The following is a 19471-nucleotide window of genomic DNA, read 5'->3' as shown; positions in this document are numbered from 1 at the left end:
TCACTCCTCAGCTTGACCACAGAAAATACCAAAGCATGACATTTCCAGCACTTATAAAGCTTCAGCCAGTACAAAAAGCTGTCGTTCATTTTCTCAGTAGCATGGGCACATCAAGCCTCACCTTGGTGCAGCAACTTCCCTTCAAATTCAGGCATTAAGTGTCCTCAGTCCTTACCTCCAAAGTACTCCTCAGCTTAAGCCTGAGGTAGCCAAAAGAGACACTGAAGCTCCAGCAAAAAACCTGTTGGTCAGAGCTTCACCCTGCTGGGACGACAGATCTCCTCCAGAGTAGGTTTAAAGTGTACTGATGTAAGAGAAAAAGCACTCTGAAGCTTGCTCCAAGGCTGCAGAAACAATTCCCTTGGGAGCCAGGGACTAGCACAGACCTCACTGCTTTTCACTCTGAGAACAAGGCGCTTACCTTAGATGGATCAGGTCAGGGCAACGCAAGCATCAAAAAGAAAAGGAAAAGGAAGAAAAAAAAAATACACCACTTACAACACCTCCCAACACACACTCAGCTAAAACAACTGCCAAAAAGAGAGTACAAATGAAACCCCAGACATGCTGTTTTCCTTGGGGGGAAGATGAGAAGACAAACACGTAGGCACTGCATAGCCATGATGCTCAGCACACCACCGAAGGGGCTCAGGTGCCAAGTCCAGGGCTGACCTCAATATTCTGAATCCCTCAGAGCTTTCCTTCCTACTTGCCCATCAAATATCACATGCACATCAAGGAAATAGGGCCCTCCTAGTGAGACTTAGTATACAGAAGCATCAGCAACCTTGAAAATTATAATTCCCTTTAGCATAGTATATAGCAACAAGTCCCATGGAGCCTAGGCTTGGCTCACACCGCAAATAGTTATTGCCATGTTTCTTTGCTAGAGACCTGCAGTAAATCTTACAGAGAAACAGGCCCAGCTTCCAGCACAGGGTAATGAAGACCTCTTCATAAAAGATTTTTTTTTTAAAGAGACTATCAAGGTGTCAAAAGCAAAAAAACCCAAACAAACAAACAGAAAAAAACAACCTTTGGAGAATGCTATGAGAAATATACACCAAGGTCATGGAAAATGATCTTCTCACCAGATCATAAATAATGCCAAAAAAGAACTGTGGCTTGAAGGGTCAGACTATAGTTGCACCTTCCAAGTCTTTCACAGAAGACAGGTGGTCTAAACAGCAGTCCCAAACTCTCATATTTCGTAGCTTTGTCCGAGATGCACAAGACCCAGTGCATAGAACAGTTCCTCCCTGCTAAGCTGGAGCCTCACCAGCTCTACAGAGGGACAACAAACCAGAGCCGTACCAGCCATAGCTACCGGGCGCTTTGAAGAAGCGAGCCCAGAGGTGAGGCTTCCTAATTGCAAACCTGACCCCAGGGTTACAACGGCCTCAAGAACGAGGGCAAAATCAGAGCATTTACCTCGACACCTAAATGCTGACATCTCTGGAAAAAAGAGAGGCCTCAGCCCAAGCTTTGCTGTGATCCAGAAAGAAGGAGAGATCTGAGCTCTGCAGCAGCCTGCACCCTGGCAGGGATGCTGCGAGCCCAGCTAAGGTCCATGGGCAGCAACAGAAAGCTCATCCACCACAAGCGCTCCTATTCAGCATGTGCCACTGTAGCACGGTTGGTAGCCACATAATCTGTGACATGAGCAGAAAAGGACGCAGGCAAAGGTCTCGGTCAGGAACCCCCTTCTTCACTCTCTCACCCCATTAACCCCTTGCAAGCTGTGAGCTGTTAAGTAATGTCGTCTTGGAGAGCGATGCCAGGTGTTAGATTATTTCTTAGAAAGGTGTCTCTCCGAGGGATTGCTGTCTTTCTGTTCTTTTTTCTAACACTGAACATCTAATAAGCAACACCTACTACCACCTGCTACTGTTGTTCATTCACTGAACATCTCATTTTTTCCCCATTTATCACTGCAATGATGACTGCACTCGCTTTCAGTGAAAACTCTATTAAAAACACAGTGCCAGCTTTTCTTTCAGAATTGCAGGGGTCACCCAACACCGGGGACAAAAGGTAACTCCAGTGCTGTGGCTGCGAGCTACTTGCCTCCATTCTATAAATACCCTTAAGTTCTTTACACATCTCTAGTGCTGTATAAGTAGGACAGAATAATGCAAAATATTATGTAAAACAGTGTTAATGCAACTTCTGGTTAAGATTTAAGGGAGCCGATTTCCTCTTGCTGTCACTAGCATGAATCATGTTTCTTTCTACTGCAGGCAGTGACATGATGTTAGGTGAAATGTGTGCGAAGAGGAGAATCAGGCCCGAAATACGCAAAGATTGAGAAATTTAAGGTTATGGTTGTAAATTGCCCTGCCCACACACACAAAGCGTAATTTGCATTAGTGTAATATGACATTATCTTTCACCCCATAATACACTGTCATTATTGCTCACATTTCCATGGTATCCATTGCTTGATAGGTCCCATGGGACAGATTTTGCAAAACAGCTCAGCTCCCATTTAGGCAGCAAAATACGTGGCTGGGCTTTCGAGGGCGCTGTGTACACTGGAGGCTGAGCTTGTTTGAACAGGCAGCAAAATTGTCACAATGGGAGCTGCGAGGCGCTGAGCATTTTTAAAATTCTGGCTATGCAGGTTCCCCTAGAGGAGAAGGGAGAAATAAAGATTCTAGCAAAGGTCTCTTTATGACTCGTTTTTGGTTTGGTTTTTTTTTCCCAGGCTTGCTTTACTTCCAATAACACAAACTCCGAAGTGCTGTTGCTAACTGTTGTGATTTTTATCAGGAGTCTTGGGATGCGTGGCATAAACCTTCAGGCGTGAAATCTTGCTATGACTTGACAATCTCAGATCACGGAAAAAAAAAAAAAGAGTAGTTTCTATTCCTCACTACTATGGGGGAAAAATAGGACTACAAGATCTGAGTCACAGGTCTAAAGGTCTGAAAGCCACGAGAAAAATAAAAATACTGTGATTTTTTGTCCTTTTCTTTTTTCAGATCTCATGGTTTTAAACCATCTGACAACCTACAAGCACGCAATTTATGACTTTTGAATACATGTTTATAATAAGAGTGAAAAATTGAGCCGACTCGTTCAGAGTTGGAAAGATGACTTTCTCCCATAACCTGTGACTGCAAAAAAAGGGACTAAGCGATGTGTGGTACAAAACAAGGCATTACCAGGTCTACATTTCCTGTACTTCAGTGTTCCCCAGCTCCCTGCCATGATGCTACACTAACACAAGGATACAATTTTCTTTTTGTTTTGGTTTTTCTCTCCCAAATTTACTTTGATTTAACCCCATTTAAACACGTAGCAATATATTGCACACTGTGGAACGCACATGAAAAACAGCACTGAGATCAGAGAAGTAAATAAAATTAGAGCCTGTCTTCGGTGACCGAACACTTCCTCCAGCAATACAAGATACAGGTCTGTTACAGCCCGCTCGGTTTGTTAAAAAGCCCCAGAGAAGCATTGATTTGCAAACCCATCCAGCATATTTATCTGAGAGGCAATAGACTTTCTTTGTACTAGTCCTCACCCTTGTTTTGGTTTTGATTTCCTCCCCTATCTCCCTCCTGCCCCCCCCCCCCTTTCTCTCTATTATCCTACACACGGAGGTGGATCATGCCCTCGCATGTGGTGCCCAGCAAACCCTGCCGCTTGCCTCCTAGTGCGTTTCTCCTTCGAGCCCCACTCCACGCTCCTCTGCTCCCCCTCACACTGTTTCCCTGTACCCTGAACACATCTGTCTGATTTAGGGGTCGACTGACTTGATACAAGAGCTGCACACACAGGAAAGTACAGCTCTGAGCTACATTTCCATCTCTGATCTGCCCCCCTCGCCGAGGAAAGGCATCCTTTAATGGCCTGCTCCGGGCATAAATCACATTGCTCTCTTCAGTGCTTCACTCCACTTGGCTAGGAGATTGGGTTGGAAGAGAGGATACAGACTGAACTCGACCCCCTCGGTCGAGTCCATCCCCTGTAGGCTTTTCTCCAGCCTTTCACTGCCCGCCTGCCTGGGACAGAGCCTACAGAAAGCTGGCAGCTTCATCTTTGAATGCATTTGAGTCACATGTAGCCTGACCAAGGCATGAAAAGGGCTTTTTGACCTCTTAACTTTTGTGTATGGATGCTGCAAGAGAACATAACTTTTGTCCCTGTACTAACCTGCTCAGGACTGTGGCTGTGCATGGATAAACCTGTGTGTGTACACATTTGCACATGGTTGTAAGTATGGTTTGTGTGTCACTGAGATGTGATAATAAATATTTACAGAGCAGCTTACACGAAGAGCTGTGGATAGGGTAAGTCTAAATATTTGGAAAATACAACAATATCTGAGTTTCAGTTATCGCTTCACAAACGAAACCGTGAAGGGAAAAAATATACTTCCAAAAGAGTGAAATGGAAGAGTACATTTTGTAAAGGGAATCAACGTTGGAAGAGAACAAGCAAGTGACAGTCCTCTTTCAGAAAGACTGAGGCATCTGAAGCAAAGACCCTGTAGGGGGGGTCTTAGAAGAGGAATCTCATAATCCCTTTGCATTTCCAGCTGCTAGGACAGGACTGTGCCTGTCAAATGCGCTTGTTTTTTGTCTGATCTAGCCGTAAATGAGACTGTTTTACAGCCTAATCTGTCTCAGTCAGAAGCTAATTTCACACATGCTCATCAGTGAAATTAGTTCTTCGAAAACACATTTAGAGAAGTAAATGTCATCACTTTTCCCCTGTGCCAAGTGTGGGGTTCATAGCCAGACCACTCTGTCTTAGGCACTGTTACAACACCAAACACAGGTAGCTTGGTGAGGAATACAGATTTAAGGCAGGCATATAAATACAAAACATCTGCTTTTCTCATTCCAGGGTTCAGCTGCTTCAGACTATTTTTACATTGGTGCTTTGGTCTAGTGAGCTGAACGCCAGGCTAAGAGTCAGGAGGTGTCAGTTGTATCCCTGAGTCTGCTGGTGACACTCACTGGGTCTCACTCACCTGGTCTGAAACATGAGAAAGATTAAACTAACAAACCTTGGTTTATATCTGAGATCTGTAGAAAAAAAGTAGAAAACTCCAGTCTATTTGGACCCATGGAGCTACTATAACAACAATAAGTAATAAAGAAAAATAGTGCTAGACCAAGATTTTCCTACACAGCACTTTTACCAGCAAAAACTGCTATTTCATTGAAATGGAAACACTTCAGTGTTGTGATAGTTATTGAAACATCATTTAGCAAAAAGAAAACAAGAGGAGAGGAAAGCATTTTTATACTAGAATGGCACGGTTGAGGGGGTTTTATTTTTAAACTTCTTATCATTACAAAGTATAGGAAAAAAAATCAAAAAGCCAAACAAACCACCTAAAATTAGGCAAAATAAAACCATATTAAAATGGATGGGAAATGCTTATTCTTGTTCTAAGAAAAAATACATTGAGAAAGAGCAGAACTTCCCACAAATCTGAAATTCTATTTCCTGCACAGCTAGTAATAAGCATATAACATTGTATTTCTAATGCCTAAACCTCCACATAAGTATTACTGCACTTACACACCAAGTATTAGCACATATATACACTTGCTATTCAATAAAGTTGCTATGCAACACTCTGTAACAGACTCCTTCACTTCTGTACAGTGTGCTCAGCTGAAGTAATCTGCTTCCAAATGATGAATCAGTTCCTAAATTGTAAGTGGAAACTGGAAGACATCAAACACAATGCAAGGGCTCTTCTTTACGTAAGACCAATGCGACAAGAAAGAGTAAACTGAAGAAACATTTTCTGCCTCAATGTCAAAAAACCTAATAACAGAAGTAAAGGAAATTCAAATGATCAGAAATGACTACAGTCTCCCTGCTCAAAATCAGGCAGAAATAAAACAAAACCAGCCCCCCCCCCCCCCCCAACCTTGTGCCTTGCCATGAAAAGAAGGGATGAAAGAGCTAGCAGAAACCGCAACGTTTCACCTAGCAACCCACACAATCACGGGGTTGTTATCGGGGATAACAACAACAAATGGATCTGGAATTTCACCCCAAGCCCAGGACACAGACGTGCCCAGACCAGAAAGCAGCTACCTCTGACAGAGACCTGGAGAGTATTTTTTTCCTCTTTACACTTGTTCAGTGACTCTCAGGGCTTACCACACCAGCTCACCACCATGGAATTGAATCACATGGTAATAGGACCAGAACAATCTCTCATTTTTTGCTTCATGCATTTTCAAGCAAAACCCCAAAAGGCAGCGTTCCTGATGCTGTAGTCGGGAATGCAAGAGATAAGCAGCAATACTAATGAAGGTGTGATATGTATTACAAAACTAGGGTGCCTCATGTTTTCTCTAGTACACTTCAAAGATGACATGTGAATGGAGGAATGATCAGACGGGGCAGAGCCACAGAATTCTTCATCCAGAAGTGAAATCCAAAATGGTCAGTAGCACATCCTGCTGAGTATTGCAAGAAATGCAGTCGATTGCTGATAACCAGTAGCTAAAGATCAGCTCTAACCCTGAAGCAAGGAGGTTTGAAGTCTAGAAATGTCTCCATGTGAGCTCTCATCCCTTGGACAATCTCATTTTATTTACTTTACTTACACAGGGCCTCTTACTTGATTTGGGGCTGGAAGGACATTCCATAGCAGTGAGTTTTACAGCCTAATTATGAACTGGGTGGAGAACTTATTCCTTAATAGACATTCACCACCTTTTGGTTTCACTGGATGTCCTTCTCTTTTTCTGTCTGATTAAGGTAGGAAAGTCTATGCGTCCTTTACACTACACATAATGAGCACGGCACACACAAATAGCATTTGTCAGCTCCTTGTGGGATATTGTTTCAAAGCCTCACAAGTCTCACTGTAAGGAAGGGCTTTCAATAACATCTTAAGATTGAACACAGGTAAGGAAAATTTAGACATATCCAATTGGGGCATTTAAACTTCAGCCTTGCCCACCTGCCAAGAATATAAAATAACTTTAACTTATTTAACAGGTGATACTTTTTCCTCTACCATGTTGTTACTGTTTCCTTAGTCATTCTGAATTGCCTCCCTCCTAATTTTCTGGCATCACTTCTTTTTTTGCTTCATGTAGTGTGAAATTTCTTTCAAATTTCTCCATAAATTTCTTACTTCAGTATGTGGACTTTTCAAACGCTGGCTGATTAGAGTGTTACTGTTCTTTGGATGCTAAATAATCTACCCAGACAGACCACTTCAGCACTCATCCGCTCATGCAGTAATCACCCAGGTTCCTAATCACTTTGTCCATTCCCCTGATGATAAACTGCCATTATTCAGTCCACATGGCCAGACTCCTCTGTGAAAATCAGTCCCCACTTGGGTGCCTGCATAGAAGCCTTGGAAATGGCCACGTGTGGCTGGGCCACATTGTCCCATCACAGCCTTCTGAATTTGGCCAAATATCTGCCTTTGGGATTAACTCCCTGCCCCTCCCCAAATATCTCACACTCCCACCAAGACCTCAGTGTCCTTCTACCTCCTGCTGTCTTACTTCCAACTTTCTTTGCTAGCACCTGCAACACCTCCAGCTTGGTATCATCAATACATCTCACTAATAGACTTTCCCCTTGCTTCAGATCAGTAATGAAGAACTTTTAAAAGACATTAAAAAAAGACTTCTGGCCAAAGGTCCCATTAATTATGTTTGCTGTATCCCACTAGGCACCTTCTTCCAGTGCAGCTCATTCCCATTTATCACAAGCCTTTGTTTACAGTCTCTTCGCCAGTTTTCAACCCTCAAGTCAGTGCTTTGTCTCCCAGGGAATCCAATTTCTTCTTTTTTTTTTTTTTTTTTTTTAATTAACAGCAGGATGTCTTTCTTCCAAAATGTTCTCTGCATATAACCACAGATTTAGGTAGCGAGAAAGATACATAAAGGTTTAACCACAGAGTGGAAATTAAAACAGCATCAATTTCATACAGATAAAGTTTTATACTGATAAAAGGAGCAGACAGGCAGCGTCACGGCCAGGACAGTCAGGGGAAATTCAACAGCCTGTGCTCTGCAAAGGTGAGGTGAGATGATCGAAAGCATCCCTGGTGACTCCACAAGGACAGAGCAGGTCCCTGGTGGGCCAGTTCCAATGCCGCTCACACCACTCCTCCCCAGGGCAGCTCCTGCTGGAGGGGGAGCGACTCCGACTGTTCCTGGAGATAAATAGGAATAAAACAAGACCTTGACTTTTTATCAGTCAAGCTTTGCTCCTGGCCACTGGTGTCCAGCAATGAAGGTGGCAGATGTCTGCAAGAGTCAATGGGATATCGTTCAAGATGTTCCCACTCGCCACCAAGGTTAAGCCTACCCTGATAACAGGATCAGCCTCAAAGCGGACTTTGGGCACAGACTCACGGGACTCCTTACGACACAGGGAGGAAAGGGGGCTGCATAACACGAGGATGGTGCTGTCCTCACGCAGCTGGCCATACGCTTCTTGGAAGGGACGAGCCTGCCATGCACGACCTCCAGGCCACCCCCCCCCGCAGAAGAGATGCCCACCCTGGTGCTGTGGTGCATTCCCACAGCCAGGACCGGGGCTGGGTCCCAGCCCTCTCCTCTCTGGAGGAGGGCCAGAGAGGTGGAGACAGGCTGGGGGGAGTTGTTTTGCTGACAGTCAATAGCCAAAAGGTTGTTCTTGGCTCCCATCTTTATCCCCCCATGATGGATCTGTTATATGCCTGCGTGTGCTTTCAGTGCCCAAACCGGCTGCTGCTCTGCCTGGCACCCTCCTGCCACATTGGGCACACAGGACTGTGCCGCAGTTCCTCCATCACGCCTTCCAGCATCCTCTGTCCCTGGCTACTGCTCAGAAATAAAAATACACCCAGGAAGAGGGACAAGACCCCTTTCTAGAAGGGCTTTGTATGGAGCCAGAGACCCTGAAATCCACCTCCATAGCACGTTCAAGAAATAGGTGGCATCGTGAAAGTGACTTTGGCACAAGGAAAAACGTGTGATGCAGACTGGGACATCGACTGTGCAAACTTCCTCAGATCTGGAAAGGAAAAACAGCATCTAAACTTGAGAGAAGGATTAGGAGAGCTCTGGCAAGGTCTTAGCCACTGCAGACAGCCTGATTAGGGAGATTACGGGGAAGAGCAAAGAGACTTCCTGCCATTCTGCAAGACAGAAAAACTTGTGGAAGAAACGCCTGAAATCTCACAGGGCTGCGTGTGGCAGCTGCTGCCTTTGCACAGGGAATAGCCAGAAAAAAAAAAAAAATCAGAGTGACGCAGCAGACCAAGTTCAGTGCTCTTGCAACCCGCTGATCACAACAGCATGTAACCTGCCCAGCGGTTCACTTCCATCCGACTGGATACAACCTCTGCGAAGCCTGAACCACCTCCATCAGTGTTTCCTGCAGTTAAACAACAATGGCAACGCCTGCTTACTCGCTCCAGGGTTGCAGGGAGAACACTGACTTAAGAAAAAAAAAAAAAAAAAGGCAAAGGAAGGGAGGAAGAAGGAAGAAACAGTTCAGCACTAATAAAAACTGCAAAGCACAGTGAAGAGGCTGGTCTAGTCCCCATCCTCTGGGAAAGGGGGAAGCGAGAGTTATGGAGGGGCCACCTCCACTATGCAAGCAGCGTGTGTGCATGGCAGACGTCCCAGGGCTGCGACTCACATCCTAGGGCTGCAGCACCTCCCTGGTTTGCATGCAGAGAGCGGGGGGACTGCGTCCCAGAACTGAACGGTGCCAGCAGGCAGCAGTTCGGCTGCTGACACGTCCAGGCTCACACGCGGCCCCGTGCTCAGCGGCGCTCAGCCTGGCTCGTGCACACACGCCAGCTCACAGAGGGGACGGTCAGCACAAAAGAGGGAGTACAAAGCACAAGGTGAGGAGAAGAGAAAAAATAGCTGGTACTACACGCCCCTAAGCTGTAATAGCATGAAAATTTTTCAGATGAGAGGGTCTGGAAGAGCGTGTGAAAGCCTAAGCAAACCAATTCTCCCTGCTTCCCCCAGCTCACCCCTCTCCAGACCTCATCCCTTTTTTGAGGCTGCAGGCGTTATCAAACCTGCGACATCCTTCGGTAAGAGCAAGAACAAACCCTTTCCTTTACTGCCTATTGTTGAGCTTCAGCTCCTGAGCCATCAGCATGGCCCTATACAAAGGATGACCAGGGCAGACAGGCTGAGAGACTGTAGCTTTCCTGCCCATCCAACACCACCTCTTGGCCCCATGATGGGGAAAAGCCTGCGCACACCATGCAGCAGCCTCCACTCAGTTTTCTCCTGAACCCTGCCTGGAGAACACTAGTACACGCAGCCTTACTGATCGTGTACTCCCCACAACCCGAGCCGAGCAGCTGTGAGAGGGAAGCATGACTTACTGGGCACACGGTTGATAGCTTTCAGGGGTCTCAGGACACGGACAGTACGGATTGCAGACAAGTTAATGTTTTGGAGATCCAGGGAGTACTCCACCATCCTGCAAAAGGGGAGAGAGAGATAAAAAGAAAAGTAAGTTTAAAAGAATCCAAAATTTCAGTTTCAGCCACAGTTGTCATTTCTTCATTGAAGGGTTTCTGGAAGTTACAGGGATGAAGCCTGAGTCTTCAGGAGCAAAGCTGAAGCCCCCAGGAGCAGGACCGGAGCCCACAGCAGAAAACACAGCTTGTCCACAGCAAGGCAGCCAGCGGCGAGAGCGTGCCACGTGGGTGCGGGCCAGGAGCTGCGATAACACCTACCTGCTGCGGCCATCAGGAGGGGAAGGAGCTGCGTGAAGATGCCCCGACAAGCAGCACGCACCCCTGGCAAGGGCACACGCGTGGGATAGACATCTCCCACGAGGCCAGGAGGAGTGGGGGGCTGCGTAGCCGCTTTTGCTGAGCATTACCTGCAGCGCAGCGGGGTGCTCCCCGTTTTCCTCTCATCTCACGGTGCAGGATGAGGTCCCTGGAAGCAGCTTCAGATAAACTGTTTTACCTCATGTAGAAGCAAACTCTACTTGAAGCGGTAACTGCTTCGGCTAGGTGGGAAGGCTTCTCCCACAGCTGTGAATCACTCCTTTCTGGCACCAACCAAAAGGGGAAAAGCCTAATTTTAGGACATATGCTAGACCTTAACTTTCCTAACCCAACAGCGTGCTCCCTAAATAACCTTAAAGTGCAAACAGCTATGACTAACGCATTGGCTTTGCTGCAAGAGCAGCAGGTACAGGTGAAAAAAAGTGACCTGGCCCCGCATCCCTCAGTCCAGTGCTCCCCTCCTCGCTCAGCACGGCAAAAGTCCAGTAACTTGCCTGCCTCTTGGAAAGCGTGGCGAGAAACTGGATTATGCTAACCGTTTATCTTGGCCAGCAATTTCCACCTAAGGATCTCATAGCATTTTGCATGTTTTAGTGAACGTAAGTGCATGAGGCCTCCAGGAAGACACGGGCTGTGGTCACCAGCTTCTCCGGGGTGACCCTGACGTGCAGAGGGGATCAAGAGGATGACAGAGTTGGCAGGTGAAACAGCAGCAGAGGCAGGACAGGAACTGCTTCTCCTGAATCTCTTCTCAGATATGAATAATGAAGCTACAAAAAACTCCATTTTGCTTAGCCTCTCAACACGCTCAAGAGATGGGTAGGGATCGGGGGGACACAATCTTTTGTTACTGCACCTCTTCTCAAACCAAAAACATTATAATTTCTATAGAAAGACCCACAAGTCAATAGTCAAGTAACCTAAAATCCACCCAAATCCCTCTGCCCAGGAACCACTGAGGAGTGAATCAAAGAGCCTAAGTGAGATGTTGAGAGGGAAATAGGGTACAGCCAGTCCGTAAAAAATATCAGGGAAAAGACTTAAGGAAAACTTGAATGAAATAGACTGATTCTTCTATTGATCACCCTCTTCACTCAAAAGGACCTTGAAGAGCAAATGTCTAGTTATCTGTCTACACCTTTCACAAAGGGGACTTGTCAGAGTGATAGCTTTTCAAACACAATGGGGTAAACCTGTCAAAGTGTTGTGATTATTCTCTCTCATGCTCTCTTTCTTTCTCTCCCTCATTCCTTTCACTCTGTTCTCTCATGCACTTTTAGGGTAATTGCATGAAATAATTCTTCCCCTGAAATGCAGTGGCATTCATTTACCTCCCCGGAGCTGTCAGTTCTACATACACTGAGTGCAGAAGAAGAGAGGAGGGATTTCATACAGATAATCAAAATACTCACACCCCCCAAAAAATGCAACTCAAAAACCCCCCACCCCAAACCAAGCAGCAATACTTAGATAGCCTCCAGAAAACATCAATGATAGACAGAGGCTTGGGATGCAGTCAGATGAAATTAGGAAGCAGATATGAAAGGGTGAAGAACGCACACACGACAAACACGTAACGCACAGACACGACTACAGGGCATCACACGAAGGACACACTTGCGTGGCGCAAATGAACACAGTGCAAAGGGCCTTGAGTAAGCGCTGATCAACCTTGCTCAAGATTGTCTCATCAGAGTGTTGATGCTCCAGAATTAGACAGACCTGCTGAAACTTTGGAACTACGGTTACGGGTAAAACACCATATGGACATAGCTGTATTGCTCCCAGGACGTGGGCCAACATCTCTTCACAGCACAGAGACTTGACACATAGAGGCAGCTTCATGACTGAAGGAGTCCCTACGCTGCAGTCTGTTATAGGGGTTAGGTATATCCACAGAAACATAAAGGTCTCCAAGCTTGGTGAAGTCCTACAGAACTTCCTTTCCTCTCCTAAAAAAACCACATCACTAGAGCACTGGGTTGAGGTCAGACCTCTGAAGGCAAAAAAATTATTTCTGAGCAGTAGCAGAACAACCTGAAAAACACTCTGTCAGATACCAAGTAAGCAAATAGCCCCAAAATACATCTAAGTACAAAAAGCAGTCTTTTCTGAACTGCAAGCAACCAAATGAGAAGTCCTGAAGAACACCATGACCCTCACAGAAACTCAGCACAGGAGAACAGCACAGGGCTAAGGCTGAGATGAAATCAGTGGGCAGAGGTGACATCTTTTCTTAGACTTAGCCATACAATATTCATTTAAAAATAGAACTTCCATTTACAACCGGCTCAAGTTTTGTCCTCTTGTGGCTACAGCCATGATGCTAGCATTACAATGGGAGTAGCCTTAACCAGGTGCACATCACTGCCCTCTCCTAGCTGGAATGATCTTGCCACCTACGTGGCACAGTCCATGTGTCACTAGAAAATTAATAGTCGTCAAAGTAGCGAACACGAGTAGTTTCAGAGCAAGACAAAAGCTACCCTAGCTGCAACTGTGCAGTTCAGACAGACAGCAAGCCAGCCTCCTGCAGCCCTCGGTAGCCACAGATTTGCTGCGATTATGTTCCAGTTTAGCTAGGAAAAAAACACTGAACAGTCAATCACTCTGCCAATAAAAACAGCAGGCTGTTCCCAAAGATGGGTCAGAGAAGGGCGACTGTTAAATTTTTCAGAGAGCAACTTCTAACAAAAACGAGCTCAGCCCTAGCAAGCCCAGGGCTTCAGCTCGCTTAGCAGACCTCTTCTGCCTACAGTTCTTCCTGAGGCGTCCTGGTCTTGGCTGTAATAAGAGACACATCCAGGATGCTTAAATCCCTGTGGATGAGTTATGCCTATTGTAGTCATGTAAATCATACCCAAAACAACTCCAACACAATTCCAGTGCAATTTTGCATTAGGGCCACTCGTTCTCGCCTTTTTGTTCCTAGTGATGGCTTTAGCATCAGCTTATATTCACACTTCTCTTTGTGCAAGGGTACCATGCCCATGATGGACTGCGGGTGAGCAGGATGAAATGAAACCCTATTGATTAACAAAAAAAACCAACATTTTCTGTGTAGGTAAAACCAATGAATCCAAGTGTTGCCTCCTTTCTCTAATGAAACGGGATCTCTAAGCAACTCTGCTAGAGTCTCTGGGCATACGCAGCATTTCAGGGATTGCCAGCCCAGGTTTTTTTGCTCTTATCTTTCCCCAGCCAGCCCTGCTCCCCATTGCCTGGAAACCTTGTACACTTGACCCTCTCCAGCTGTGGGCTCTACCTGACCTGCTGCCACATGTGGAGATGGTGACAGGCTGACAGAGAGTCAAAAGGGCCTGTCACAAAAAGTGATCAGCCAGAAACTGGCAGCAGGTTTTTATGTCAAGAGGTTCACGTTTTCCCGTGTCGGTGTCTCAACAGCTTGTGATGGTGGACTAGGTGCACAGTGCTTATTTGGACTCTCAGGCTGACACCCAGCCTTCAGTGCTTGGATCCTTATCACACCAGCAACCCGGGGAACCGTGCGTTCGCTGGGTGTTCATAAACCAAGAGCAGGGAAACATTAAAGCTAGTACAAAATGGTTGCCTCCTTATTAAACTCCAGGAGCTTTCCAGGCACCTTGTCCTCGCTTTGTGGCAGCTAGATGCCACAAGCAAGGGTAGACCCCACGACCTGACTGCTCTTTATCTAGTTCTCCCCTTTTTCTTGGCTGCTTTAAGCATGTCTTGTTTGTAAAAGCCTTAGTTTCTTTAAGGTCCGGGGCAGTCAAACAAAGCCTAGGATATGGGAAGAAAAAAAAAAAAAAAAAACATCCTGTGCTGGATGTGAGCTGTCCTTTCCCCTTATCGTGACGGGGCAGGGGGGGATGCATCTCTCCCGAGGGAAATGGCAGCTCATTTCTGGCACCACTAAAGTATTTTGCAGCCTCTGGCGTGGGTGGGCAAGTGCAGGGGCAGGTTAGGAAGCTAGAACCCTGCTAAATCAGAGAGAAACTCCTGATCTATGATGGAATTTGAGCACCGAGCTGTCAAGATAATTGACTTCATACAGTAATTCTTCTTCCCTCGCTAGAGATTTTCTTCTTCAAAACTTTCCACAAGAAACTCTTCTGGAAGGAGAGAGGATTGATGCACGCACCGTCCCCACACCATACAGCTCAAGGTTGACAGATAGCGGGAATGCTGACAGGGTGGGAAATGGGACAGGGTCACTGGCTGCATGCATGGGGTCCATCCTGCAAAAGCAGGGGGGTGCCTGGTAGGGTATACCTCTCCGCTTGAGCTCTGCCTCCCTCCCCACTCTCAAGGTATCCCACCTCCTCCCTACCCCTTCTCTCTCTTTACAGCCCTCTGCCTCATGCCCGCCTGCAACATTTCCACCTCTCATTTTAATCTTCCTCCTTAACTTCCATTTTTTCTGTTCACCCCTTGCCTTTCCTTCATTGCTTTCCACTTTGCCTCATATCCTTCAATTCCCTTCCCAATCCTTTCTTTCCTCTTTATTCTTTTTGCCCCTTTCCCTACTGATCACGTTCCTGCTTCCTCCTCCGACTCAGTCTCTGCCTTGCCGATAAACGTTAGCCTATGCCCAGGTAAGTCTGCTCAGCTAAACACTCAAGAGACCTTGAGTTTAACAGAGATGAGACCAAGCTAGAGCAGGGAACAAGTGAGCAATTTGTTAGCACATTGACCCCATCCAGAAAGCTCCTGGTCTGGTGTACCTCCATCCCATGCCAAGCCACTGGAGCAGACAGCAAGCACCCGGGGACAAGGGGGCATGCAAAGCACCAGCATCGCCAGCTTCTACTGCTCTTGAGGTCTCAACAAGAGCAGAATAGCTTCATCAGCTATAGCTTGGCACTTCTTTTGCTCCTCTGCACCCGTGAGCTCGAGAGCAGGCTTGGATCTGTCTTCACACTCTCCACTTCTCCAGCAGCGATGAAACTCAGGAGAGAAGAGCGATGCTGATCGCCCAACAGCAGAAATGCACGGCCAGCGTGGCTCTGTGCCAGGCGCAGGAGAGCAGGAGGGCCAGCAGGATAGAGGAATAAAAACTAAGACTATTTAAAATAGACACAGCGAGAATATGAAAACCACGTAAGGAGTCCAGAAAATTCAGACTTCATTTTGCTGTACGTGTAACCCAAGAAAATGTACTTATGCAGTGCCTGGCTAGCGGCTTCCTTGCAATTACATTCAATGAAATCCATGATTAAAACAGTTCAAACATTACCATTTACCTCTTCATATTTACATCTCCTTATACCTTTATTAAATACTTATTAACTTTCCTAATCTTAGCTCCTGAACTTCTATTTGCTGAAAATTAGCAGCCAAGAAATAATATTTAAAATGTATTCTAGAAGCATTCATGAAAAATACCGAGGCAGTATTTTTCTCATGACACAAAGCCAATATGTTTTTGTCAAATTCAAAAGCTGCGTAATTCCCCTTCTCTGATAGGGGTTTTCAATTGAAATCTAATTAACTGCAGTCTAATCAATTCATATTCCTTTCTCAAGCTTGGGTTTGGCACTGAAGCCAGAAACTTCATGGCTGTGACTTCCTAGCTGTAATTTCAGGCTTGCTATGAATCTCTGTGCAAAGTGAAGGTTTTCCTGCCTGGGGACTTTTATTTGGTCCTTGCATCTATGAGCACCTGGGGTGACCAAGGCAGAAGATTGTTTGGTTGCTCTCTGTTCCGAATTCCTTCAGCTTCTCAGCTATATCAGGGGTCTAACCCTGATGTGCACCTATACCCTGACTAGATGTGATTTAACCAATGTCTTCTGTGTACAAGAATATGCCTTTCTGTCCTCGGCTCCTTGATTTGGCCACCAAATTCCACAAACTGGAATTTCTACCACTTCAAAGACCTAGAACATAGGAGTCGCAGGGAAAACATAAGACTAAATCTGCCAGTTTTCCCTACCTGAATTTTTAATTCGGTTATTGGCACCAAAAGTTAGAGCTGACGTCTCTCCATTTACTAAGATGTCCATCCCCCTGATATGTGAGCCATATGTGAGCCATCCCACAGCTGAAATCTCCCACCTGCAGTTTGTGGGGGTGGCAGGAGGAGACTGATTTACCCCTAAATCCTCCCACCTCTGTAGTACACACCAGGATGAGAGGAAGGTCTCACTGCCTCTGCTCTGGCTTCAAAGAGTGTGGCTACAATGCAAAGAAGGAGCAAAGCCAGTCCTCTCACTGGACAATGTACTCCAACGGTGCTGTATCTCCCCTCTTATATTAATGAGCCGTTCTAACAAAAGGAAATTAAAAAGCATGTGCATTGCTAGATCCACCCAGTCCTGGCCCTCTGTGGCCAGAGATGTAGCAGTGGGCAGGGGACATGGAGAACAGGGCTGGCCAGGCTCCCCCCAGGGCTCTATTAGCTGAATCTGTGGTATGCAAAAAAAGGAGGGCAGGCAGCAAAATCCACTTACTGGTGCCCACGACTGCCTGGATAGTGGGGATTATCAGCGTTGGAGCAACAGCAAGGAGGCAGGAGGAAGAGCACACAGCTGAACAGCTAGAGCATGGGGCACGTGTGGCATTCGAGACACGTGTGGCATTCGAGACACGTGTGGCATTCGAGACACGTGTGGCATTCGAGACACGTGTGGCATTCGAGACACGTGTGGCATTCGAGACACGTGTGGCATTCGAGACACGTGTGGCATTCGAGACACGTGTGGCATTCGAGACACGTGTGGCATTCGAGACACGTGTGGCATTCGAGACACGTGTGGCATTCGAGACACGTGTGGCATTCGAGACACGTGTGGCATTCGAGACACGTCCTGTCAGCCCTTGCTAAGGCTGGATGTGCCCTAGCTTGTACACAAGGAGAGCTGTGAGCAGGCAGGCACCAGTAAGGGATGAATCCAATTTCTCGCAAACCCATCTGGAGATGTCAGAAACAGAGCCAGGAGATTTGGACAATCAAACAATTTGCCTGCCCAAATGCTAGGCAAGAGAGAAGGACTACTTCTTCCACCCCAAGTCTGCAGCTACAGGACACACACGTACCGGTGGAGAGAAAAAACACACAGCACGTGCAAACAGGCTACTTGCCAGCCCCAGGACTGCAGGGCTCCCAGGCGAGACCTTTTTTTTTTTTTTAAGCTATCTGCACCACACCAGCCCTTTTACTCTACAGCTAGAGCCACATCATTACTTGCCCCCGGAGGTCCCAGGGGCTACGGCAGAAATTAAAACCTCTTTCTAGGCGTTCCCTTTTCCCTGCTCAGAGAGTTGTGTTGTGGCCCGTGCCCCCATTTGCTTTGCTTGCTCACGGCTGGCAGAAAGCACAACTTTTACCAGGGCATTGGGAATAGGCAGGGGCTTCAGGCAGCACGGGGCACCAGCCCATGTGGGGGGTGCTAAGCAGATGCATCCCCCCCCAGCCACATCAGGGCTGCAGTCACCTAGGCACTCCTCCTTAAAAATGTTGTCTTCGCGGATGCTTCGGCTCCCAACTGACGGGTTATTTGGACCTGATCTTTTGCTCTATGGACATGGGTCAGTCTGCGGTGCAGGAGGCAGAGGGCCCCCCCAGGCAGCCCCCAGCACCGGACCTGCCATCAGCTTGCTTGATCCATGCTTGAAGAGCAAGCCGCGCAGGCATTTGCACACATTTTGCACGGTTTGGTGCCTCCGGGGCCAGGCTTCAAAATGCACCCTAAATAGATGAGCCAAACTCCTTTCAACACCTACCGTAGAAAGGATGGAATAACATCATATGGGATGTGGCCAGACATTACACAGTAGGCCTCTAAATTGCTCTGCAAAGCATGATGTACTCAGCTAAGTAGTCCTGCTTATCTCTTTTAAAGTTAGAGCTCACCACGCTGCAAAAAGACAACTCTCTGCTGACATAAAAGCCAAAAGATAGAAGTAAAGAAAAAAAAATCCCTTGCTAGTAAAACAAGGACTGCAAAAATTACATCCTTTTTTCCCCTTTTATTAAAAAAATGAAAGAGGTTCTAATTCTGTTAGTAAAAAGACATTTTTTCAGGGAGTGATAGATCAATTACTAATTACACAGTCAAGTCCAGAGCTATGATGCTTAGTATTCTTAAAAAAAATAACCTGCAATTGTCCCCCCTCTCCAGTACAAAACATTTTTTTTTTTTACCCCCCTTTTTTTTTTTTAATTGTTCTGCAAGCAAAAGCTGTTGAAAGCTTCCAGAGCCTGTGAGACTGGTCCCTTGCTGCCTAGAATGTGATTATTTCACACCCCTGAACACTCAGACTTTTCTCCAAACTGTGTACTAAGAGAAAACGTCAGTTTCTTAATAGTTTTAGAAACATGATATGAAAAGACATAAGCAGGTTTTCACACTGCAATAAGCAAGCCAGAGGGACTCGCCAAGCTCAGATGACTGAAGACAAGCGACGGGGCCTCACTTTTGAAAACCAGGAGTCTGAACACAGGCTCTGAGCTTTGTATTTCATTGCTTGGGGGGGGCAGGGGGAGAGGGGAAAAAAAAAATGGGGTGTCTGCATTTTGGTCCTGCGAGCCTGCTGGTATTGCCTTTTTTTTTTTCCTTCCCCCAAATAAAGCTAAAGATTCACGTGGTAGGGAATTAGCTTTTTAGGGAGGCAAAAAAATCAGAGGCAATAATTGAGAACTACACATAACACATGCAGGGTACCACTGCCTCCTTGTTTTGATTCTTCTCTTGTGTGATTCATTTCATTTTGATGACTGCT

General features: G+C 46.3%; 1 protein-coding gene across 3 annotated transcripts in view; it reads right to left on the bottom strand.

Annotated features, from left to right (window-relative positions):
* The window catches only part of CACNA1I (calcium voltage-gated channel subunit alpha1 I), a 91416-nt gene that overhangs the window by 62583 nt on the left and 9362 nt on the right, over positions 1 to 19471 (bottom strand). For all 3 annotated transcript variants that reach the window (XM_052790359.1, XM_052790360.1, XM_052790361.1), the window contains exon 3: positions 10349 to 10446. In XM_052790359.1, the coding sequence (XP_052646319.1) occupies positions 10349 to 10446 (98 nt within the window). The remainder of the gene's footprint in view (positions 1 to 10348; positions 10447 to 19471) is intronic.

This window comes from Harpia harpyja, chromosome 6 (genome assembly GCF_026419915.1).
Source record: "Harpia harpyja isolate bHarHar1 chromosome 6, bHarHar1 primary haplotype, whole genome shotgun sequence".
NCBI lineage: Eukaryota > Metazoa > Chordata > Aves > Accipitriformes > Accipitridae > Harpia > Harpia harpyja.
The sequence above is the reverse complement of the archived record's forward strand: the minus strand, read 5'-3'. Positions and strand labels throughout refer to the sequence as shown.